Here is a 25,288-nt window from a genome sequence, read left to right as displayed (position 1 = left end):
AATGTATTGTATTTATGTTATGATTCTTTCATTCTCAACTGTCCAGTTATATACATTTTCTATATAAATGAAACATGGCCTGCACCTCAATAAGTGGTCGTTTCTCGGAACATTTTCCAAATGAACTTCATATGAAAAACTAGTTCAAAAATACCAAAAAGGCTCATCTTAAACTTGCCTCTATATATATAGTATTTAAAAATTATTTTTCTGAAAAAAAAGTGATTTTTCGTTGTTGTACTTTGTTAATGAAATTAACCTGAACAAAGTTGCATGAGATTTGATAAGCATAAGCAATAAGAAAATAATTATTTCATTTTCTCTCCATTCTATTTTTTTTTCTTTGTGTCTATTTCATTTTCATGGAGTGCATGGTAATAGCTAGTCATTTCTTTAAAGTAGAATAAAAGAGACAGAGATAGTGAAAATAAATAATACAAGTTTCTATATTTTTTTCCAACCATATATATATATGTGTGTGTTATATTCGGGAACACTAGTATAAAATTTTTATAAAAAAAAAGTTTTTAAAATGGAAAATCCAAGAACACCTATAATATAGCTTCATAAGCACCAAGTTATTTTTCCTTGTTTTAATAAGATTATAACTTTTTCTATGAACATAAAATATTTTTGATTGATCAAAGTTTTCTTACATAAGAAAATTTTGAAAATATTCTAGAAAAAAAAGAGTATTTTACACAGAACACAGGGAAGGGAAAATCAAGTTACATGGCAATGAAACACCCCCTCCATACCTTGAAAGTCAAGAGAAACACTAAAATTTATTATTGTTCAAGGCAAACTAAGCAAGGGCAATAGATTCGATGTGCTTAATTTCCTGGGATGCTCGAATTAATTACTATACATGTCTTTTGTGTAAGGAGTGTCACCCTCGGTAACATTGAACAAAACAAGACTCGGATGCATGGTCTTTGATTTACACAAAACTCATTGAGAAATGGATGAGATTTTTGAAGCACAAAAATAGAAACCCTAAACATGTTGTCTGTGGGAGCAGGAGCTCTCTTTGGCCCTTTGCCCCCATTGAAACCAACCATTCTTCCTCTATTCTAGGGATCCTGTTCTTTTCCATGTATGCAAATATTGCAGGAATTTGGTGTCTGCATGCTAGCTAGCTAGCTACTTACCTCACCAAAAACAATAGCTACTATTTACAAATCTTCTAAACATTAAACTAGTCTCTGGGACCATGCATCTGGGTCCTCACAAGAGATGCCCCCCCCTCTATATATTATATATCTTTCTATATGTTGGCTATGCTATGATCGGCAATGTATAATCTTGTATTTGCGCTCCCTCGTAAGCAGGGTTTTAGGGTTGAAGGCTTTGAATTTGACTAATAATTCAAGTTGGCTTGGATTTTTGACTCAATCATTACTTCATTAATTTCTCAGATAGATAATTCTCAGCAATTAATGTTATTAAACTCGTATAACTGTTCCATAGATTAACCCGAGACCTAGTAACAATCAAGTTAAAAAACAAGTGGGAGTTGATTTAATTAAATTCAGGTTACGATATAATCAAAATTTAATTTGATTTTTGAAAAATTAAAACAAGGGTGGTTTATTTGGATCTTGATCAATCCAAATTAACTCATTTAATTCTTGAACTAGATCACAGAGTAGACTGAGTTTATCAAGTTTGATTCTTGGAGCAATTGTCGTGTGATGATTTTCCTTACTATTTTTTTTCCTTGACACGTATATTGTCATTGTAATTGAACATCAAGATTAAATTACATGGAGAAAACCACCTACGAGCTAGGTCAAAACTTGTAGGGAAAAAGACGGGTTTTTCAGAAGCGGGGGATTAGCTTACCGAAGATAAGCAAGCGGGAAGGAATGTAGGAGGGAGGTATTCACCTTAACCCATGCATTCAAACACCATCCTCTCCACAAAGAGAAAATGAACTTCAAGTGGGCCAAAAGTGAGTTTTCTGGAAATCCATGCTGTCTGTAGACTGGTAGTCGTCGTAGTAGATGGCAAAGACCCACTCCCTCTCAACTTTTAAACTGCCAGGAAACCATTACCACCTTTTCCCCCACAAAACAATCTCTCTCCTTCCATCTCTGTGACTCCTGATTTGCTTTGCAGGCCACATACACGTGGGGGTCCACTTTCCCATTTCCTTTCCAAGAAAACAAACCATCAGAATCCTTCCTTCGACGAAACAAGTTCTTGAAAGGACATTTAAGATTCGATCCCCACTCTTGACTGTTTCCTTTTGCGCTTTTATTTTCTCGACAAAACCATAAAATATCTGATTAAATCACTGGCAGAAAGAAACTGAATTGTATAAACAAAAGCCAACTGTTGTTTTATTATTAACCCAGTTTGAACATAAACAACGTATCTAAGATGTAACTCAGGATTTTGATACGCGAATACGGAACAGTTTACTCACACGAGAGAAATAAAAAAAAAAAAAAAAAGAGGATGAAAAACATTTTTTATGATTTCTAAGATGTGATTTGTTTTACTCACAACTGCAACTTAAACACCGTAATTTTATTTTTTTAAGAAAAGGAGAGAACCCAAGTCAGATCTTTGCACGTACATCAATCATAGAAACAGAGACACACCTTTCGTTAACTTCAATATCACCAGTTGCGTTGGTAAAGAGGGTCTTTTTTAATTGCTTGTTACAGATAGACAATAGTCTTTCCTCAGTTCTAGAACAGAATATTCAGGTTCTTTTTCTTTCTTTTCAAGTATTTTTATTTTTCTTTAGCTACTTGCATTTCCTTGCGTTGGCTCAGTTTTCTATGTGTTTTCATTGGCTGAGATGCATTTGCTTAGAAAGTTGACTTTTTCGAGAAAACCCCATCTGGGCTGTCAACTTTCCTTGATGGGGTTGCAGCCCTTATTTATGCAGTTGATTCTCTCCATCACCTATCTTTTCATGGATGTGATGCTACCGTGATCCTTGTTTTCTGGTAAATGGAGTTCATGGCTGAAATTCATTTCTTCTTTTTGACTGTGTTTTGGATCAACTCAACTGGCATTGTTGAACGTTGAATGTTTCTTGGTTGAAAATATGGACACTGGAATTTTTGGTTCCGAACCTTCTTTTGATCATTCTTTAATGATAAGTTCATTGATTGGCATGGTTGATTGTTCATGGATTGATATTCTTTGATTCTTTTTTATGGCCTCTTGATTTATTACCTTATTTAATTGCGATATGATTTATGTTCATGTCACCCTTCACCTTCCCTTCCTTGTTTTTTCCCCAATATTCCTCTGGAATTTCCGAGTGATGGACTCTGATGCAATCACTGAGTTTTCTCTATTTTTGAAGGTTTTTGATTTGGGGCCATTGCCATTGATGAAAATAAAGCAGTTTCAGACATGACACTGAGGAATCAAGACCAGAACAAGAAGGTAAATCTAGGTTTATTTGCTCGCTTAATCTTCGTCTTTCCCGCTACTCCGTTTCTGCTCTTTTTTCAACCTTTCTTTGATCCATAGTCCTAAGGAACTGAACAGGTGACCACACGGGGCTATTGCATTCATTACTGCTTTTGATCACGTACAATACATCACTTGTTCAGCCTTTCTGTGATCTATAGCTATTTACTGCTGTGTTTTTGCAGTCTTTTCTTCGAAGATTTTTCTTGCAGAAGGAGGAAAAGGGGAGTAAGGCAGAGAAGGTTTCATTTGATTCGTCTGGTGAGTAATGAATCACCTGTGATTATTGTTTCTATCTTCATGTGTGAAGAAAGCTCTCTTTTTTGGTTTTTTTGAAACGGAAGATTCATAGAGAGAGAATTTTCTTTTCATTAAGCAGATTCCATTCAATCTTCTTTTTTCCACAAATCGAACAATTTTCATCAGTTTTATTGCCTTCTATGGCAAGTAATAAACGGGTCCAAAATGTAAAGATGAAGGGTTGGAAAGGCATAGATAGGAAAAGTAGGAGTGTTGTCATTGGCGAGAGCATCTTTGCAATTTGCTCCAAAATTGAGAACATTTTCACTGTAAACTTCTTCCAATGGAGAGAAGGAATCAAGAACGGTATATCTTTTCTCTGTCTATCACCCCAGGTGGATGGTATTTCTTTTCCTTCCTTTCTTCCTAATAAGTACCTGCTATTTTTGAATCGAGTGGGTGTACTTTGAGAAATGGTTGGATTTCTTTGCTAGCACAGATGATATGCCTTCGAAGGAAGTTTTTCCTGCGCTAATTGCTTTGTGTCCTCAATTTAGATTACAATTTTAAAGTTTTGCTTTGTTTCTCATTAAAAATCCTATCTTCTTCTTCCCAATTGCAGAACCACATTCTGATCCATCGCTCAAGTCTCTCTTGTCTCACCAATTAAGCTCTCCAATGCCAAGCAGTCAAGCCCAGTCATTTAGGTAAGCATAAGATGGATTTTCTTCTGTTTCTCTTAAATTTCGTAGTTTCGATATTTCTTTCGTCCTGTTTTTAATCTCAATGTATCTGCTTATATGAAAAATCTAATAGTTTCTGGTCAAAACTTCTCCCTTCGTAGAGTTTTCGTAGCAACATGGAATGTCGGAGGGAAATCTCCTCACAGTGACCTCAACCTAGATGATATTCTTCAGGTTCATGATGAATCAGATATATATGTCTTAGGGTATGCTTTCTCCCTCTTTTCCTTCTGTATCTTTGTATTTTATTTTTAATGATTATATACCAATATATTAAATTCTTTCAGTGCGATGAGGTATGCTGATTTGTTCTTCATTTTGTTTCTTTTTTGAATTGTCAGTTTTCAGGAAATTGTTCCATTGAATGCTGGAAATGTGCTGGTGGCAGAAGACAATGAGCCTGCAGCAAAATGGCTGGCTTTAATCAATCAATCACTGAATAGATCATACAGTGTGGCTTCAAGAGGATCAAAATCACCCCTTTGCAGCTCACTTCGCTTCCAAAAACCTTCTCTTAAAAAGGTCTGTAAGTCTTTCAGGACTGAGAGTGGACGGAGGCTGAAGACTTGCAATTGCTCTCCCATATTGGAAAGGAAGTATAGCAAGGATTGCTGTGTTTGTCCCCCACCAGCAAATATGACTGAGGATTACGGTTCTTCTGAAGAGGATGAAGATGGACTTGGCAATTATGTATCTACAGAAATTTCCTCTCAAGCTAGTGCCAACCAGATGAAGTACAGCCTTATAACAGGGAAACAAATGGTCGGAATATTTGTTACTGTTTGGGTAAGGAAAGAACTTGTGCAACATGTTAGCCATTTGAGAATCTCTAACGTTGGCCGTGGGATCTTAGGCTGTCTTGGGAACAAGGTAATTTGAGACATAGACATGCATTGTTTATGAGCATAAGCTGTTCACGAGTCATGTTTGAAAATCAAGACAGAATTATAGACCTTCCTCATTTGAAATTATGGTTAATTACGTAATTCTCTGGTTGCAGGGGTGTATATCTGTTAGCATGTCTTTCCATCAGACAAGTTTTTGCTTTGTTTGCAGTCACTTGGCGTCAGGAGAGAAAGAAGGAGATGAACTTAGGAGAAATTTGGATGTCATAGAGATACTTAAGAACACACAATTTTCAAGAATTTGCAAATCTCCATATAGTCGAGCGCCTGAGAAAATTATGGATCATGAGTAAGCGTCTCTGAAATCACTAAACTAATAGTCTAATCTGTCTTTGAAAAATCTTTCTTAATTTAATGCCTGGACACTAAAACCTGTTTTGATGTCCCTAGTCGGGTAATATGGTTGGGGGACTTGAATTACAGGATAGCTTTGAGCTATTCCGAGACTCGAAAGCTTCTGGAGCAGTATAACTGGGATGCACTTTTTGACAAAGATCAGGTACCTTCTTTGAACTTGAATAGAATAACTTTGAACTTGGAGCGATGTGAAAATGGCATCATCCATTTTGTTACCTGCAGCTCTGTAGAATAAATCTTTTCCTTATCTTTTTCTGCGAATCTTCGCCGAGGGTTAAAATAACAAAAACCGAGATCATCTTGAACATTGACTGTGGGTGGATTGCAAGAATGTTATACGGAACTTAAAGAAGTGTTCAATATTATTCAATGACTACGAGGAATGTTTGTTTGTATTAACAGCCACAGTATTTATTCTCTCGATGGAGGTGTAACTAGTTTCAGTTCCTCTCTTTTTCCTGCATACTCAAACTGAATTCGGTCCATGTTCTGACAGCTGAAAATTGAGAGGGAAGCAGGGCGAGTGTTCGGAGGATGGAAAGAGGGAAAGATCTACTTCGCACCAACATACAAATACTCCTACAACTCGGACATTTACGCTGGAGAGACTATTGAAACACAAAAGAAAAGAAGAACTCCAGCGTGGTATATTTAGTAAAAACCTACACCTATATTACTGAAATAAAAAAGTTCTACAACCAAGTTGAATATCTTAAAAAAATTGCAGGTGTGATAGAATACTTTGGCATGGAGGTGGGATACATCAACTATCTTACGTACGCGGAGAGTCCAGGTTTTCTGACCACCGGCCAGTATGCGCAACATTCATCGTAGACGTACAAGTTTCTAATGGTGGATTAAGAAAGGCATTATCAGGCTTTAACATGAAAGTTGCAAGTGAGGAGCACTTGCCTCTAACAAGAAAATAGTGTTCGAGTTCGTGTACAGTGCTGATGATTGTTTTGATTCATAATAGTGAGTAGTCCAACAGCTATAACTCCATTTGTTTTTATCATGACCTCTCCATACTATGTTGCCTAACTGTTTTTTTTCTCCGGCCAGGTTTCTGATAAACTAACGTAGCTGCTAGAAGACAGAAGAGAACTAAATTTTGCCGTTTATATCCAAATTTTTAGACTGAAAGCATGATATTCTTGCAGTAAAATATTGTAGTTGTGCAAGCTGTACAGAGCTTTCTGCAATTGGTGAGGTGCAAGAAGCTTTCTCTGTGGATATGATTCTTCAAGAACTGTCCTAAAATTATCATAGTCGAAGCACCTAGGAAGTGTATTCTACTGTAGTTTTTCAGCAGTAAAAATTATGCCAGAGAGTGCCAAGTTTGCTGTGGAAATAACATGTTTAATGCTTGAGGAGTAAGGCTTATTCTTTTTGTTTTTGTCAGAGATGAGATGAAGGCATGGATATAATAAACATGTTAGGTGAGCCGTTCTTGTGATTGATAATTTCTTGGTCTGGTCCATTTTATTTTCAAAAACTTTGTCTATTATCTTGCCTTATCAAGGAAGTGCTAGCATTTTTTACAAATTGTATAACTTGGGAGTTAGGACTTTTCAATTTTAAAGCCTCAGAAACCACCATTCTGCAAGCTTTTACTTCGATTCGATCACCGTGTTCTCTCTTTGCTGGCCTGCTAAGTCATTGTTCTGTTGCTGATTCCCTCTTAGATTTGGATTCCATTAGGTTGCGTTTGGATAATAAAGATATAAAAGACATCTCCTTATACTTCAGCACTTTATGTTTTAAAAGTATAAAAATTCATTTCAAAATATTTATTTTACTATTCAGCTAAATATATTTCTATTTCTTATGTATTCGTTTATTATACCCTGAAATAATAACCAAACGCAATCTTTAAAATTTTTTGAAAGGGCAGAGGAGGTATACAAATGACGTGAGTTAATGAACTATAATTTGAATTATCATGTACTTTTCTGATAATGTCTCCCATATAAATTGTGTAATAAAAGGAAGGTGGTGAGATGAACTTGGCTCTGGAAGCTGGACCTGTGAGTTTATACTGGAAAAAACCAGACCAGGTCAGTCTCTATTTCTGTACTGCGAACCAGCTCGTCCTGATCCAAGTTGGACCAGTGTTACCTTCTCAAAGCAATGACTAGAACTCTAAAGTTTGCCTTCCATGTGCAAATAATATTAATAAAGTAGAAGCAGATGAAAACAAAGATTGCAAAGCTATCTTTCTAATTCCCAGTTGATAATACTGTAATCAGCCGATATGATTAGCCTCCTGATTATTCTAGTTACATAGCCCTCAGGTTTTCAAACTGAGTTCTGTTCTTTTGCAGATATCACCTTCCATGCTAATTGTTTATAAGGATAATCATGTCATCACCAATGTAAATGTGTCATTAAGGCCATTGTCAAATCACTTTAGTAGAATCCTAAGCTAAGCCAGCCAATCATCATACTATTTGATCACATGACTGGTAAATTATATTAACAATCTCACTAACCAAATCTGCAGGGTTTAGGTTTAGCTTTGGAACTTGGAAGCAGAATAGTCAAAGATTCATCACATGACTCCCACACCAAATTTGAATTTAAAGAAGAGATAAACTTTCTAGTACGAAAGCAAAAACAAAGATATGGAGATAATCTCCCTTACATATTCTGTTTCTCTCAATATATAAGTCATTACAAGTGATCTTGGCTAGCACAAGCCCTACTTTCACTACATAGAAGACATCTTGTGAGTTAAGAGAGCAATGAAACCTAGCTGCTTCAAATCATTGTCTGCTATTATCTGTGCAATAATAGCTCTAGCAATGCTTCTTTCAACTGGGGTTAATTTAGCTCAAGCAAGGGTTCTGCCAGCTTCGTCCTTGGCTTCAACCAAGTCACCAAGCTCTCAAGTTCTTGTGAATTCAGAGTCAAAAGAAAGCATGCCGAACACAACACAGACAGTAGCCGCCAGCCTTAGAAGAATACCTCCTAGCGTTCCTAATCCCATACAGAACAAGTAACCATTTATCAGCTTCACTGCTACATTTTTAATGTGCCCTCTTGAGAATAACCTTGAAATAATTAATTGAGTAACACATGTTCGCGTGCCAGGTCCAAGCCTCGAGTGAAGGGATGATGTTTTCGTAGGGAGCGGGCAAGGAAGCTTCAAGATTTTGCTAGCTAGCAAGAAATGTTTGCAATTGGTTTAATTTGTTAGTCTTTTTATTGCTTTTTATTTTTTGTTTTAATTAGTTGATTTTCTACCAGCCTCCTGTGGAGTGTTCAAGCTAGCCAGCTAGTCAGCCATGTGTTTTTCTCTTCATTGGTTTAGGTGGGACAAACAATTTATGAATCATAGAATGCAAGATTATGTTTTCAGTGTTTTGGATTTGACTTGGTCAAGTTTTAAAGAAGACTGAGTCCTCATTTTGTAACGTGATCATGTGCTGAACAAGAACATAAAAAAATAATATTTTTTTGCTGCCGAGTTGCTAAACGGTGCCTGAGATGATGATTTGTGGTGACAGGGGAGAATACCTCTACGTATGAAAGATGGCATTACAATTACCTGATTCACTGAAGCCATCACTCTCCATTTCACTCTCTGTAGAGTCAGGGAAAAGCCCACAGATCAGTACTATGATATTTATTTGGTAAACAAAAAGTTATTTTTTTATTTAAAAAACGTCATTTTTATTTTTGTATAATTTTAATTTGAGAATATCAAAAATAAAAAATCGTAAGAAAATAATACTTAAATATAATTTCAACTAAGAAGTATCATATGCATTACTTTCATAAGATAAGTTTTTGTGTTTAATTATTGATTAATTTAGTCCAAGGCTAAGTCCATGTGATAATTTCTTATCATGCAAAGATTCAGTCATTCATTTATTGTAATAAGAGTATTCCAAGCTATATGAATTGTGAGTCCAATTATTTATCGTGGACTGACTTGCATGATTGCATGCCTTTTAAAAAATCTAGATTTCAATTACTAAATAACACCTTGCCCAGATAAGTATGCCTAGTGTGGACACGGGACGAGGATGCGTATAATTCAGACATATATATATATATATATAGATATATATATATATATGAAAATAGAACAATTAAAAAGAAATTCGGTTAATGGTTCATTAATCGCGTCCTTAATTGGATAGGAGTATTTTCCCGATGTGTTATTTTTCTTTAAATATGCATTAAGTTTTTAGGTCATTTTTTCAAAATAAAGAGTTTTTAGTCCATCATTCCAATGAAAGTTTCAAATCAAGTTTATGTTAGAATATATGTTAATTTTTAATTTGGTGCTTTTAACTCGTATATCGCGTGATTAATTTCGATGAGTTGGCTTAAAAATCTCAACAAGAAAATAAATTAAAACTTAATATATATTTAAGTATAAAATTAATTAGATTAAAAATAGATTGAAGAAATATCTCATTTATATAAGGATAAGCTATGGATATTTTATTGTCATTCAGATATTTTATATATTAAAAATAAAAATTTTATCTTATTTTATATTTTTTAATTTAAATATCCTTATATTTTTTTTTTAAATAAAACTAGTCTTGTTCAGGTTTATGACTATTCTTTTAATAAAAATACTTTTTAAGAATATAACTTGTATTTTTATCTATAAAATAGCATTTTAACTATTAAATCAATATTTCATTGGTAATTTAGCATATATATAACAATGAACAACATCTATATATAACTATAAATACTATGAGATTTTAATATGGGTTATAGTTTACGTGATTATGTAATGAAAAAACAAATTTAAAAAAAAAACTAGAAATTATATTTTTTTAATTAAGATTTTAAGAGAGTTTACAGTGCCTATCCTTGTAAGTTCCAAACCCTTACGGGCTTAAAAATCTCAACAAGAAAATAAATTCAAACTTAATATATATTTACATTTTACTGCCATTCAGATATCTTATATATTAAAAATAAAATTTTTATTTTATTTTATATATTTTTTTATCTGAATACCCTCGTATCCTTTTAAAAAATAAAATTAGCCTAGTTCAGGATTTGTGAATATTGTTTTAGTAAAAATGCTTTTTAAGAATATAACTTGTATTCTTATTTGTAAAATAGCATCTTAACCATTAACCAACATTTCATTGGTAATCCAGCACATATAACAATGAACAACATCTATATATAACTACAAATATTATGAGATTTTAATATGGGTTATAGTTTACTTGATTGTTTTATGAAGAAAATAATTTTTTTAAAAAAAATTAGAAATTATATTTTTTTTAATTAAGATTTTAATAGAGTTTACAGTGCCTATCCTTGTAAGTAGCAAACCCTTACTCCAAAAGGTTCCACCTCCCTGATAACCCAGAGAGAACACATTTCTTTGACTAACTTCACAGGCCGACACCTCCCTTCCCATACCTCCAATAATTATTACGCGCTTTCCTTCTCTATATAAAGCCCCACAATCCTCATATGCAAACACACACGTTATATAAGAAACCATACAAAATAAAAAGAAAAAAATGCAACGCCCACCATTCTTGATTCTCTTCTTTGCCTTTCTTTCGATCCTTTCACCTTCGTTAATCTCCTCTCAATCTCCTCCACCGCCATATTCACCTTCCAATGCATGCAAATCCACCCTTTATCCTAAGCTTTGTCGTTCAATCTTAACAACCTTTCCTTCATCATCTTCCAACCCTTACGAGTACAGCAAGTTTTCAGTCAAACAATGCCTTAAACAAGCAAAAAGATTGTCTAAAGTCATCGACTATCACTTAACACACAAAAAACAACTCTCCAAAATGACCCGTGAAGAGTTTGGTGCATTGCAGGATTGCCATGAGCTCATGGAACTCAATGTGGACTTCTTTGTGACCATATCTAACGAGTTGGTAGCAGCCAAGTCAATGAGTGATGTGTTGGTTGAGAGAGTCACGAGTCTGCTCAGTGGGGTAGTGACCAATCAACAAACTTGCTATGATGGGCTGGTTCAGTCCAAGAGTAGCATTGCCGGTGCTCTGTCCGCGCCTCTCTCCAATGTTACTCAATTGTACAGTGTGTCTCTAGCTCTGGTCGCACATTCGTTGGAGAAGAATTTGAAGAAGAACAAGAGGAGAAAAGGGTCTCCTCAAGGAACCCTGACAAGGGGGATTCGTGAACCGCTTGAGACTCTTGTCAAGGTACCATGGATTTCAATTTTTGTTTTTTCCTCTAAAGTTCAATGCTTCCTCGTGTTAATTAGCAATTGTTTATGGTAGATCTATGTGAGTACTTGCAAACAAGGGTATTGGCCTACAGGGGTTAGGTTCAAGTCTATGAAATCTCATTAGAGCTAAGCTTAGCCTAGGCTATTATAAAAAAGGAATAAAGAAGACTTGGCTTCGGCCATGGAGCCTCACACCTTTCTAGACTGGGCTATAAATACTAATGCCTTTACCTAGGTGAAGATTCAACGCATGTGCACCTCGACCAAGAAACAGTCCACGTCTACTCTATGGTTTTAGGTGGCCCTGAAGAGCAAGTGCGTGGTGATTTTTAAAAGTAATTTTTAGAAAATATTTTTTTTGTATAATTTTTAGTTTTTAATGTTAACGTGTATATTATAAAAAAATACTAAAAGAAAAGTCAATTTTTTTATAATAAAAAAACAAACAAATCCTTAACTTATTTAATTATAAAAAATTATATCTCAACTAGTTATATTTTAAATTTATTTTTAAAAATTATTAATTTTATAAATTTTAGAGTAACTAAAATTTTATATTATTAATTTTATAATTTATAAGATTAGTTGAGATATATGTAATTTTATCTGGATATTTGTATTAATATAAAAAACAGTAAAATAAAAAAGAGAGTAAAATCATAGGTCCTCCTCGTGTATTACCAAAAGTGCTTTGATTTTAACTATCTAGGTGGTGGTCAGGTGGTAAAGACTTGGGATCAAGGGGTTTGCTCTCTCTGTGGTCTCAGGTTCGAGTCCTTGGTTGCTCATATGATGGCCACTGGAGACTTACATGATCATTAACTTCAGGACCCGTAGAATTAGTCGTGGTGCACACAAGCTGTCCAAAATACTCATGTTAATCTAAACAAAATCTCGTGTATTACCAAAAGTGCTTTGATTTTAACTATCTAGGTGGTGGTCAGGTGGTAAAGACTTGGGATCAAGGGGTTTGCTCTCTCTGTGGTCTCAGGTTCGAGTCCTTGGTTGCTCATATGATGGCCACTGGAGACTTACATGATCATTAACTTCAGGACCCGTAGAATTAGTCGTGGTGCACACAAGCTGTCCAAAATACTCATGTTAATCTAAACAAAATTGCTTTGATTTTGCTCTCTTTTTTATATTAATAGTTAAATAGAGTAAAAAGATCTGAACAGACATTGCTTGCTCGAGTGACTTGACAGAACCGAGTGAAAGAACAGGTCAGCCCATCCTCATGTGGGGCTAGGTGGATCTGGTGAGATAAGTCTGTCTAAACTAGGAAAATGGCCAGCACACTTTCCTGACTACAGTACTGAATCAATAAATTTAGAATCCATAGCTCGGGGTTCTCCTTAAAATATTATTCCAGCCAGATTTTTAATAATTCTATTGACTTAACCATGCTCGATCATATAATATATATATATATATAATACTGTACCGAATCTGAAAACTAGAGCCAGTAATCACTTTACGACTAACGTCACACACAGCAAATTGGCCATGCAATGCTGACTGTTCCAGCTGTCTGTGTTAGCACAAGTTGCTCTGTTAAAATCAAAATTGAGTCCACTTGGTATGGGATGCGTAGGTATAATGTTGACTTGACTATTTGAAGTTCGGCAATTAATCTACCAAGCTCGCAGTTGAAGTGATTGAATACGATTGAAATTGTTGATATTCTCTGGGGCCTCTCGAATCCTCCTCCAAAAGTAAAAAACTATAAATTCTCATGTCACGTACTTAGACACATTGTCGAGCATTCCTGATTTCTTTAAACCTTTTCAGCTACTGGTTATTGCAACTTTTTTTTTTTTTTATTGCAACTTCTTTAGATCACAAGTGGTGCTAGAGGGCATCCGATGCTGCCTGCTAGAAATAAATTACAAACGATGTGACAAAAATTTGCAATTAATATTGCAGACGGGATCTAATGCTAGAGGATATACTGTCATGCATGTCTTATCCATTGTCAGATGAGCAGTTTCAGGGCTAAATCCATTGCTTCTCAGTGCTGAACTTGAGCGCACATGATTGTTTGAGATTAAAAAAAAAAATTGAAAATCCTAGACTTGATTCGATTGAATTCGTAACCCTGTCATCTCACTCAAGTTTTGCGAACAATGTTCGGAACTGTTTGAAATGAAATTCGACCTGGATCGGCAGGCTTGGCGATCCTTGATCCGCGTTGAATTTAATAATTATGATATTATTGTTATCTTTAACAATAATAAATTAGGTACAATTAATAACGTGTAAACCAAAAAAATAAAATTGTAGTGTCGGTGTGCCATGTATGATGGCAGGAGAAAATGGTTTACTTCACATGTTTGGTCAATCATTTCAGAGCACAAGCACGCCATGCCAGAGGATGTCACATGTTTGTGTCTGTAACTAATAAATCTTTGTGTGCTTGAGTTTTCTCAATGTCAAAGCTCTTTGAACTGTTATTATAGCATGGCAGGCCCGTTTATAAATTACAATCAATAGTTTATAACTAAAAAGTTGGATGAAGAAATCTTAATCCATGATTTGCAGGCTTTAAGGAAAACATCGTCCTGCCATGAATCTCGCAATTGCCACAGGGGAGAACGCATCCTTTCTGATGATGCGGGGGGCGATGGGATTCTTGTACATGATACGGTGATTGTTAGCCCTTATGGTACTGACAACTTCACAACCATTGGAGATGCCATTGCCTTTGCTCCAAATAACTCAAAACCTGAAGACGGCTACTTCGTAATATTTGTTAGAGAAGGGACTTATGAGGAGTATGTTGTTGTTCCTAAAAATAAGAAGAATATAGTGCTGATTGGAGAAGGAATTAATCGGACCGTCATAACGGGAAACCATAGTGTCATTGATGGCTGGACAACCTTTAATTCTTCGACTTTCGGTAAGCCAATAACCACTGAGTTTATAACTAAGGGGTGAGTTTTTACTGATGTTTAAAATCCTGACGAGTCTCGATTTTATGCTGCAGCTGTTTCTGGGGAGCGATTTGTTGGAGTAGACATTACGTTCAGGAACACGGCAGGTCCTGAGAAGCACCAAGCAGTAGCTCTGAGGAACAATGCTGATCTCTCCACTTTTTACCGGTGCAGCTTTGAAGGCTATCAGGATACTCTTTATGTGCATTCCTTGAGGCAATTCTACAGGGAATGTGATGTATACGGAACTGTGGATTTCATTTTCGGAAATGCTGCTGCTGTCTTTCAGAACTGCAATTTATATGCTCGCAAGCCAATGCTTAACCAGAAGAATGCCTTCACTGCGCAAGGTCGTACTGATCCAAACCAAAATACTGGCATCTCCATTCACAATTGCACGATTGAAGCTGCACCTGATTTGGCTATGGACAGGAACTCGACTTTGAACTTTCTGGGGCGACCTTGGAAGGAGTACTCTAGAACTGTAATCATGCAATCGTACATCGGAGAACTGATTCAGCCGGTCGGATGGCTAGAATGGAACGGAACTGTTGGATTAGACACCATTTACTATGGTGAGTTTCAGAATTATGGGCCTGGTGCAAACACTAGCAGGAGAGTGCAATGGCCTGGTTTTAATCTGATGAATACCACACAAGCTGTGAATTTTACCGTCTACAATTTCACAATGGGGGATACTTGGTTGCCTTACACTGACGTACCCTTCTCTGGAGGACTAGATTGATTATAAATAGGGGCCTTGTTGCTTCACAATTTTATTAATTCTTAGTTGACACCTCCTGGATTTCTTGTAATTCAGCGATAAGACAGATTGTGAGGATTTTATGATCAAATTAATAAAATACAACGTATTTAGCAGCAACTTATCTTGCCAAGAAATTTCATCGCTTGAGACTCTAGAATTGTTCCAAACTCAAGTTTCAATGAATCAACGTGTAGTGTGAAAAGGATAAAATAAATTGGTGTAGGAAAACAACATAAAGGAAACAAAAACATGAAAGGAACACAAAAAAGGAAGCGTTCTCTGCAAAATGTATCACAGTCAGATACCAGGTTTGTAGCTAATACCAGTTCCTTTGAGCCACCATTCTCCCTGTATGAATGCCTTCACTGTAAATTTACTAGCTTGTTTATTGGTGATGGTTTTCAAGCCCTTCCATTTAACTCTGTTCTTCTTTGAAGCACCAGGCCCGAAATTCTCAAATTCAGAATAGAAAATGGTAGGAGGTGCTGTATTTCCTGTCCATGGCAACCATCCAGCAGGGTCGATCAAGCTCCCCATCATAGAACGCATGAATACAGTTGTTGAGTAATTCTTCCAAGGACGGCCAAGGAAAGTTTTGACAGAGCTCAAGTCGCCATAAGGCCAAATGGTACAGTTGTGAATTGAAATTCCAGTATTTTGATTAGGGTCAATCTTGCCTTGTGCAGTGATGGTGTTCTGTTGGCCTTTCATAGGTTTCCTGGGTAGTATGTTGCTGCTTTGGATGACAACAGCTGAATTTCCAAAGATGAAATCAACTGTTCCATATATGTTGCATTCGCGGTAGAATTGCCGATTGGCATGCGCGTAGAGAGTGTCCTGAAAAGCATCCATGCTGCATCTGTAAAAGGCCGACATATCAGCATTTGACATCAAGGCAACTGCCTGATGCTTGATTGCACCAGCTGTGTTACGGAACCCCATATCTCTAGCAATGAATCCCCTCCCAAACACAGCTGCAGAAAAAGGAAAATGAGCATCAGCCATTTAGATAATTCTAAGTTTCTAACCTCTATCCCCGTAGCTAAACTTTGGTTAGCATGTAACCATATTGGAGTATTAGCCCTGAACTTACCAAATGTTGCAGTTGAGAATGTAGGAGTTCCATCGACAACGTTCAGGCTTGCTGATACAATTGTTGCCTTCATTCCATCACCAATCATCATGACATTCCATTGCTTCTTCTCTACACGAACATTTTCGAAATAAATTCCTTTCTTCACATAGATCACATACCTCTTCTTGCTTTTTTCAGGAACATTTTTGAGGGCATCGCTGATTCTTTTGTACTTTCCAGACCCATCTTTAGCCACAACAGCATCAGCCTTCTTCTTCAAATCTGAACTTTGAAGTAGTTTACGATCTTCTGGATGCAGCCAGTTTGGCATCTCTTGGTCTTCGTAATTCATTAAGCGCCTATGGATGTTCACTGAGCCTGCAACCTTGGAAATCCAAGTGATAATTGCCAAGCTATTGCTAGTCAATTCACTTGAACTCTTGAGATAATCATGAGCAGTGGCCTCTAATTTCGTCTCCGAAAGGCCATCAATGCATGTTTGATAGCAAGTACCTGAAGTGCTTAGCCAACTTCTTAGATCATCCGCAATATCAATTACATTGACACCATGACCCGCTTCCATTGAGTTATCAAGATGGTCCAATGCCAAACTCAAGAGTTCTTGGCAATTTTCCAAGGCTGTAATTGTCATATTGTCCTTGACACCATTGTAAAGCACCCCTCCATCCTTGGAGAAATGCTGAGAAGCTTTTGATAATTCATTCTTGGCCACTTGGATTGCCAATTTGAAAAGCTCCTCAGGTTGAAGCTGGTCTGGTTTAGCCACAGGAGCAAGGCTATTGTAACAAGAATCCTTGTACAAAGTGACATCACAAACAGCTTTCACTGATGTAGAAAGTGACTTATCAGCTCCATCCTTCTTCGAGTTTCCACTAGAAGCATGAGTCCCCACCACAGCAGCAACAACAATGGCAACAAGAAGTATTGAAGAAAGGCTTATGATGGTGATTCTTTTGCGGGTTCTTCGACGAGCCTCGAGCCGTGCTTGGTCGGCCTCGTCAAGTTTGCCATAGGCTTTGAGAGAAGACATGCTGAGCACTCTTTGTTGTTGCTGCTGTGTTGTTTATGATGCAAGGAATGGTGGGTGGGAGAGGCTTTTATATGTTACCGAAAGGAGGTAGCATCTCTGTACGTGCAAGCACAAGGGGAAGGCAAAGAATTTTTGCAAATTTGAAAATGTTGGAGTGCTTCCCATGTCGAAGCATGGCAAGCTGTGCTCGTAATGCTTTCTGGTGTAGTTGTTGCCATATACTAGTAGCCTGTATAATGCGATGACAGCAGTTCATTTTCTCCTTGGAGCTATTGCTCAAACATCATAGAACCATGGTCTCCTTTTTTGAAAAAAATAATAATAATTTTAAATAATAATCCAAAATGAATTCCATGACCCATTTGAAAGTTCAACTTTTCAAACCAAAATCCAGGCATAATCCGATGAGCAAAATGAATTCCATGACCCTTTAAAAAATAATAATAATAATAATAATAAAGGCTAGATGTTGGCTGATCATAGATAGAGTAAGTTGTTTTAGGCTAAAACCATTAAATAAGTTAACCTGATCAATTAAAAAACAGTATTGTTTTATAATTTTTTTTTTAAAAAATTATAATTATATTGTTTTGAAAAAAAATATTAGATTTTAACCGGTTTGTTGGTAAATTAAAAATTTTCCCACTCAATATAATATTTGAAATTAAATCTGAAGCGAGTAATTAATTCATTAGACTACAATTAGATTGAATGAAGCGAGTAATTAATTCATTAGACTACAACTAGATTGAATAAAAAAAAAAAAATATTCTCCCAATTTAAACGCATAGCTACCATTATATTAAGGGGAGACAAAAAACTATCATTATATTACACCCATAAATTCTCTTAAAAAATAAAAGCCAAGTCCTATCACGCAGTTTGTGGCTTCCCATCCCAGCACATATGAAATAATTTTCAGAGGGTTTACCCCCATTTTTATTTATTTATTTATTTATTTTTCCTGTATTGCTGTGGAAAATATTTGTATTATGGCGCTAGCGAACGATCAACTACCCGTTACAACATTATAATAATAATAATAAGAAGAAAAGGTTAAAAGTCAACTCTTATCAAACAGTACGAAGGCGACTCTTGCCTGTATGTATGGCGCTGCCACACCAAGAAAGGATAAGGGACTTTTAGTATAAGGTGTCATTTCTAGAAACCCTGAATTAATCGTGCTCTTGTGGCATGAATGTTGCGCTGTAATTTTTATTTTTAATATTAATACATCAAATAATATAAAAAAATTCAGAAAAAATCAAAATATTTTTTTAAAAAAATTAAATATAAAAATCAGGTTATTATTTAATATTATCACACTATGTGTTATCGCAATATAATCTAAAATTATCAAAAAAAAAAACTAATTATAAGTCACTTAATTTTCTTGAAATGAAAAAGAATTAATAAACGTTCCTCTTCAATTTTAAGAGACTGTGGAATTTATTTTTAATTATAAAATGAATATTAAATTAAAAATTTTGAAAATTAATTAGAGCGTGGTGCATGATGGCAATTTTAAGAGACTGTGGAATTTATTTTTATTTATTTTTAACTATAAAATGAATTTTAAAATAAAAATTTTAAAAATTAATTATAGCATGGTGCATGATGGTGATAGTCATTGGCCACCATGATATAGTAATGTGCAAGTTGCTGCTTGATTGTCATGGAAGCATATCGACCACAGATATTTACACTACGTTTCGGAAGATATGAAAGAAATTACTTAAAACTTATTAATTTTAGATTTTATCGTTGATAAAAACAATTCTTTTTCTAAACTAGAGATGTTTAATTTTATTTTTGAGAATCTTTTCCGCTTAATTCCATAATGTTTCCAATAATGAAAGAATGACTACATTTAAAATTGTGTTTTAAATGATGTTTTATGAGAATTTAATTTTTTATTTTTTAAAATGTATTATTGTTAAAAATAATTTTTTTAAAAATACATTATCTTCATATATATATATATATATATATATATATATATATAGACACACACACACTTTAAGAAAAACCACCACCGTGAAACAACTTGTAATTTTCTATATATCTCCGATTCATTCCAAATCCTTTAGTCGCATGCCCTTTCACCCTTCCCATCTTGTTCCCTTTCTACGGGTGAATATATTACATTATTCACATGGAAGTATAAGAACTAAAAAGACCCACAAAAGTCCCATCACTATCATGAACTTTGCTTGAAAATCGAGTTCCAATCCCCAAATCCAACCAGTGCCAAAATACCATCACGTCCTTTATTTAGCAGAGATTGCAGAGGATAATAAGGAGAGAGAGAGAGAGAGAGAGTCCACAACTTGCGAGGGGACAGGGAAAGGTTGAAAGGGTCGGCTGCCACTAGATTGAATCATTTTTATTCGAGGAGGTGACATGTCCTCCACCATTTTTAAGACAAGGTGAGACCTACTTGAGTGATACGTGTCAAGTTCTGAGAGGGATGTTTAGGTGGGGTTTTTTACATGGAGGCAGCTGGTTTCTCCACCTGTGTGGCGGCTGCTACTGGTCCTTGCTTTTCTTAAGAATTGTTTTTTGCTTTTTACTGTTGAGGAAATTAACACATAAAAGAAACAAGGGGGCACTCAGATGACGTTGATGGCAAATTTCTATTTTTGTTAGATAAAAGTTTGCAAAAAACAAAAAAAAAAAAAGGGTACGTTTTAAATGATTTTCACAGTAATCGGCGTCGGAGCTTTGCCCGTGCAATAATTAGAAGTTACATGGAGATACAGGAACTTCTATTTTTATTTTTATTTAAATATTAAATTGATATTTTTCTTGTTTTTTTTATAATTTTAATGTGATGATATCAAAATAAAAAAATCTAAAAAAATTAATATATTTTTAAATAAAAAATATTTAAAAAAAATTATCTAACATCAAAATACCAAATAAACACTTGGTTATTTTCTAAACTGAAAACTATAATTCTAAGGCATGGATTATAAGTTATTAATTTAGGTTCACGATATAAAATTTTCAATGTAAAAAGTCTAATTTAAAAATAAAAAATAAATTAATAAATAAAGATAAAATTAAAATTATATTAATCTTTACATGTGTCGAACATGCTCCTCCAAATCTTATCAAACAGCACAAAAAAGTACAGGTTTTTAGCAATGAATTAAATACCATCGTGATGTTACCATCTACTATTTTTGTACACTGCAAGCCAAGGACGTAGGATGGTAAAATTAGTTACAAGTTAAAAAAAAAAAAGAATCAAAAACATAATAATTACTGGGAAAATTCAAAATATTTGATTTTATTTATATATCTGCTTAAATGTAATTACTTAAGTTAAATAAACTCTATTTATACCAATGTCTAATTTTAAGAAAATGAATAAAAATAAAGAAACAAAGGAAGACTTCTACATCGCAATCTTAGTCGTTTGAACAAGGCTAGAGTAATGGATTATTGGAAATAAAATTGCTTGGTGGAATTTTTAGAATCATTTTTTCTTGTTCAGGCTTTTAATTCTCTCTCTCTCTCTCTCTCTCTCTATATATATATATATATATATATATAGTTTAAATTATTATATAAAATTTCAAGATATATAGTTTATACTAATTTTTAACATATTTTTATTTAAGTGAAAGTCTTCTAAACTTAAAACTTATATATATTTAATTTTTTCAGATAAATAAAAATTATAAAATTCAAACTTTTAACTATTTAATTATTAATATTTCAATAACATATTAAAAACATATTTTAATTCAATAATTTAATTTATTAAATAAAATTTTAAAATATAATTTATATTATTTTTTACCTTCATACATGTTTTAAGTCTCAAGGTTTATTTTCATTATACGAAGTAACGTGACTATTCCACAAAAGAATTATGTGCAGGGGGGGCACGAAGCCATTTTTTCTAATGGCTTGCTTGGCACTCTCACCAGTGCTCGCAATTTTACTTGTCCTGTTAAAATATTTGATGAATAATGCATGGTTTGACTGCAACATATCATTTTTATATATATAAAAAAAGAATGCAGGGTATGGTTTCTGTCTAAATTCATTTGAATCGAGTGAGAAATAGTAATTGTAATTGATGATATTACAGAATTTAAAATGCTCAAGAAAGAAAAAAGTTTAGGAGTGTTGGTAAGGTTGATAATTGTATAGTTATGCCAATATTTTATTTATCAAAGCTTAAGAAGTAGAAGATTAATGATAAAAGAACTAATACCTATGAAAAAAAAGTTAATTGTAATAGGGGTTAATGACTCTCCAGCAATGAAATCAATGTTTTATAATAAAAATATAATAAATAAAAGAACAAATTCTAAATTCTAAAAAAAAAATATTTATTCTTATATTTATATGATAAATAATTTTAAAATTAAAATATAAATATTTATACAATAAAAATTATGAATAAATTACTTAAATATATATATATATACCACATATCTTATCATATTACTCAATCATCAAATTCAAATTCACACAGACATGACGCAATGTAAAGCTCATAAGTGATGAGCCTAATTGCATGCTAGATTTATATTTATCTGGGTTTAATATATAATTAAATTTAAAGATGTTAAGTTTGTTAGTTTGTCAAATTCAAGTGTATTTTTTATCTCGGTGCATAGTTGAATAAAAAAATATTAGGTTTAATATTTTATCATACTTATATATATTTAGATTCAGTATATAGCTCAATCCAATAATATTAGATCTAGAAGCAAGTTGGACTTAAAGTTATGTGAACATGATATTTTATAATATCTGAATGTATTAAGTTATAATCATGTCTTTTTACCCTTTTAAATATGAATTTAAATTAAAAATAAAATTTTAAAAGTATATTAATATATCAACCGTGATAGATATATAAGCTTGGAGATTAATGGTATACTTACATATGATTTTTTTAAAAAAAAAACCTGATGTATGAACTATTAAAAAATAAATTATAATCTAAAATTAATGGGGTTTTAAATGTTATTTTGTATTGATTTTCTTACACGGTCTTTCAAGCGAAGATCCTAGTTAATATAAAAAATGAAAATTTTAAAAAATAGAAGAATAGGAAAAATAATTCGAATATCAAGAAATAAATACATAAATAATGATTCACGACGTGTCATAGTTGCATCAGGCAACCTTTCTCAAAACTCAATGTAATAACCACCACCACCTTCCCTTCTCCCTTTCTTTCTTTTTTTAAATAAAAAAAAATATTTAGAAATTGCAAGATTATTATCTCGTAAAATAAAATACAAAAATGATAGGAACTTAATTGTGTTCGGTTAGGGAAATTAATAAAAACATAAATCTATTTTTAGAATGATTTTTAATTGAATTTTTATATTTTTAAGATGTAAAATACACGAAAAATATATTTTTTTAATTTTATTATCCCTATCTCAAATCAATAGCCAGATATTATTTAAAAAAAAAATTATTTATTTATCTGTGTCAACATGGTTGACTGTCCATGAATGCATTGCCACCATTGGAAGAGAAGTATGGAGTGCTAATATTTTATTTAATTACGGATCCGGCAAATCATAAAAAATGCTCTCACAAACTTTTGCATTACTTGTCACTCTTACATCCACAGAGCAAGACTCAACTCCGTGCACAAACCTAAGCTCCGATTTGATACATTGCAATATAGTATAATTACAAGATGCCGGAGACACTGTCGACTGGTCTTGAATACATGCTTGAAAAGCCACTAGACACGGCATTATTCATGCAAAAACATTAATTAAAATACATTTTATTACATTGGATGAACATATTAAAGGAATAAAACTGAAAATTAAAGCAGGAAAGGGCCACCTTAGAGGAACATAGATACAGTGAACCATTGCATCCCTAATTCAGCAGTAACGTGCATCTGCACCCCATTTCCTTGGATCTTTAATTTGATTTATTTTTGCATTTCTTGATCATGCATGTTCTTCTTACAGATGTTCCATGTAATTAAGGAACGGAAATTACTTTTTTTCCTTTTCAAAGAATCAAGGCATCCATGGAATAGTTTTTGCTTTCCAAACAATCAAGGCATCCATTGAATAGTTTTTGTATCTCAAGATTAAATTTAGAATTATAAAATGTAACCATGTTTTCAGATTAAACGGGTTAATCTAGAATTATTGAATTTATAATATAAAATTATATTTTTCAAATATTTCTATATTTTCAATGCAAAATGGGAAGTTACACATCACAGGCAAGAAAAACTTTCTTGTGATTGCATGGAGCAAAAATCAATAGACAATAAATTAATTTACAAAATATCTCCAGCGGTTTTAGAAAAAAAGAAAATCGGCAAAACCAGAAAAGAACCACAAGGTCAAAAACAAAACGCAAATTTAGAAGGTGGAGGAATCAATTTAATTTACACAGAAGGCAACAAAAAGGCGTTACAAAACTCAATTTAATTTATTTTTAAAATAAAATGTTATTATATTTTTATTTACTCACCCCGTACAAGTTTTATAGCTACGTTCATTAAACTAGAAAAGTGAAACGGATAAAAAAGGCTAGACATGGTAAAATGGAATCTGGTAAACAAAATATATATATATATATATATATATATATGAAAATAAGTAAATGTAATTAATTAGTTAAAATATTAAATAAATGAGATTGACCTCTTTCCACGAAGCAAGGCTTCCATTTATGCACGTTCGGGCGCCGTCCCGAATCTGCAAACTGCCGTACGTTTTTTAATTGTTCCAGAAAACTTATAGTGTAGTCACTCACACCATCTGTTTCATCCATCCACTCGTGTATTCTTCACAAGGGGGTTGCAATGGTCTGCATTTCCAGATCTTTACGTTGGCTTTTATGTTACATCCGGATTATTAGAGAAGTAAAATGGAATTTTGTATTAATTAAAAATTATTAAAATTTTAAAATTAGTATGCGCGTGATATACACGTAGCCACGCGTAGAAGGGTTTGTTCCACCACGCTTTGATGGCTTGCACAATGTTCTTTAATGATGAAAAATTATTTTATAGCAAGTTATTAGATTCTACACGTCGTCTCTTTCTTTTATTTGTGGTGTTTCTAAATTAATTTTAGTTGGAATTGTTTTTTTCTCTCTCCCCCCTCAAAACTCGTGTCTGACGGTTAAAACTTTACGGTGGTCTGTTACAGATACTTGAGTATCTCGTTCTTTGATTTGTTATTTTTGTTTTTGTAAGTTTTTGCTTTACTTTTTAATTTTATTATTCAATCTTTAATTTTTGTTTTTGTTTTTTTTAATTTTGGTCTTACTTTTTTTCTTATCTATTTTTATAAACTTTCAATTATTTTTAATTTTATTCTTCAATTAAAATATCTTATTTATTATTTTTTAGGTTTGCTCCTTGTTTTGTGTGGTTTCTTCTTTTTAAGTCATTTGTAAAATTAATTTTTCTTTTTAATTCATCTATTTAATCTAAAATTATGCATTGTTTTTTTTTAAAAAAATAAATGTGATTATTTGATTTCTATTTTATATTTTTATTTCTTTTATGTGATTGAATTTTTTTTTTCAATTTCATTCAAATTCAATGCTTTTAGTCAAATG

General features: G+C 33.5%; 3 protein-coding genes across 5 annotated transcripts; 2 read left to right on the top strand and 1 right to left on the bottom strand.

Annotated features, from left to right (window-relative positions):
• The first annotated feature begins 2,649 nt into the window (after window positions 1-2,649).
• Window positions 2,650-7,304, top strand: LOC105141086 (type I inositol 1,4,5-trisphosphate 5-phosphatase CVP2-like). 3 transcript variants are annotated; one of them, XM_011048184.1, is made up of 11 exons: window positions 2,650-2,717; window positions 3,329-3,411; window positions 3,624-3,699; window positions 4,301-4,385; window positions 4,523-4,627; window positions 4,763-5,291; window positions 5,422-5,615; window positions 5,717-5,825; window positions 6,180-6,328; window positions 6,411-6,658; window positions 6,746-7,304. In XM_011048184.1, exons 2-10 carry the CDS (start codon window positions 3,379-3,381, stop codon window positions 6,610-6,612), a joined length of 1,482 nt encoding a protein of 493 aa, XP_011046486.1. In that variant the 5' UTR covers window positions 2,650-2,717; window positions 3,329-3,378; the 3' UTR covers window positions 6,613-6,658; window positions 6,746-7,304. The 3 variants fall into 3 exon arrangements, with proteins under 3 accessions (XP_011046486.1, XP_011046485.1, XP_011046487.1); XM_011048183.1 differs by lacking the exon at window positions 2,650-2,717 and adding an exon at window positions 2,833-2,963; XM_011048185.1 differs by lacking the exons at window positions 2,650-2,717; window positions 3,329-3,411; window positions 3,624-3,699 and adding an exon at window positions 3,961-4,194.
• Window positions 7,305-11,144: 3,840 nt separating this feature from the next.
• Window positions 11,145-15,716, top strand: LOC105141084 (probable pectinesterase/pectinesterase inhibitor 25). The gene is made up of 3 exons (XM_011048181.1): window positions 11,145-11,853; window positions 14,421-14,778; window positions 14,866-15,716. The coding sequence occupies exons 1-3, from the start codon at window positions 11,194-11,196 to the stop codon at window positions 15,555-15,557; spliced, it is 1,710 nt and encodes a 569-aa protein (XP_011046483.1). The 5' UTR covers window positions 11,145-11,193; the 3' UTR covers window positions 15,558-15,716.
• A 74-nt stretch (window positions 15,717-15,790) lies between these two features.
• Window positions 15,791-17,726, bottom strand: LOC105141085 (putative pectinesterase/pectinesterase inhibitor 24). Its single transcript, XM_011048182.1, has 2 exons — window positions 16,672-17,726; window positions 15,791-16,552 (listed from the first exon to the last, which is right to left on the bottom strand). The coding sequence occupies exons 1-2, from the start codon at window positions 17,702-17,704 to the stop codon at window positions 15,876-15,878; spliced, it is 1,710 nt and encodes a 569-aa protein (XP_011046484.1). The 5' UTR covers window positions 17,705-17,726; the 3' UTR covers window positions 15,791-15,875.
• Between the last annotated feature and the right edge of the window lie 7,562 nt (window positions 17,727-25,288).

This window comes from Populus euphratica, unplaced genomic scaffold (genome assembly GCF_000495115.2).
Source record: "Populus euphratica unplaced genomic scaffold, PopEup_1.0 scaffold250.1, whole genome shotgun sequence".
NCBI lineage: Eukaryota > Viridiplantae > Streptophyta > Magnoliopsida > Malpighiales > Salicaceae > Populus > Populus euphratica.
Note: the sequence above shows the minus strand (reverse complement) of the source record. Positions and strands in the feature narration are given on the sequence as shown.

Coding starts and splice junctions, on each gene's coding strand:
- LOC105141084 (XM_011048181.1), top strand. CDS start 11,194: ATGCAACGCCCACCATTCTTGATTCTCTTCTTTGCCTTTCTTTCGATC. Junction 11,854..14,420: donor CGCTTGAGACTCTTGTCAAG/GTACCATGGATT, acceptor CATGATTTGCAG/GCTTTAAGGAAAACATCGTC. Junction 14,779..14,865: donor CTTTAATTCTTCGACTTTCG/GTAAGCCAATAA, acceptor TTTATGCTGCAG/CTGTTTCTGGGGAGCGATTT.
- LOC105141086 (XM_011048184.1), top strand. CDS start 3,379: ATGACACTGAGGAATCAAGACCAGAACAAGAAG. Junction 5,292..5,421: donor TAGGCTGTCTTGGGAACAAG/GTAATTTGAGAC, acceptor CTCTGGTTGCAG/GGGTGTATATCTGTTAGCAT. Junction 5,616..5,716: donor GAGAAAATTATGGATCATGA/GTAAGCGTCTCT, acceptor TGATGTCCCTAG/TCGGGTAATATGGTTGGGGG.
- LOC105141085 (XM_011048182.1), bottom strand. CDS start 17,704: ATGTCTTCTCTCAAAGCCTATGGCAAACTTGACGAGGCCGACCAAGCA. Junction 16,553..16,671: donor ATTCTCAACTGCAACATTTG/GTAAGTTCAGGG, acceptor CTTTTTCTGCAG/CTGTGTTTGGGAGGGGATTC.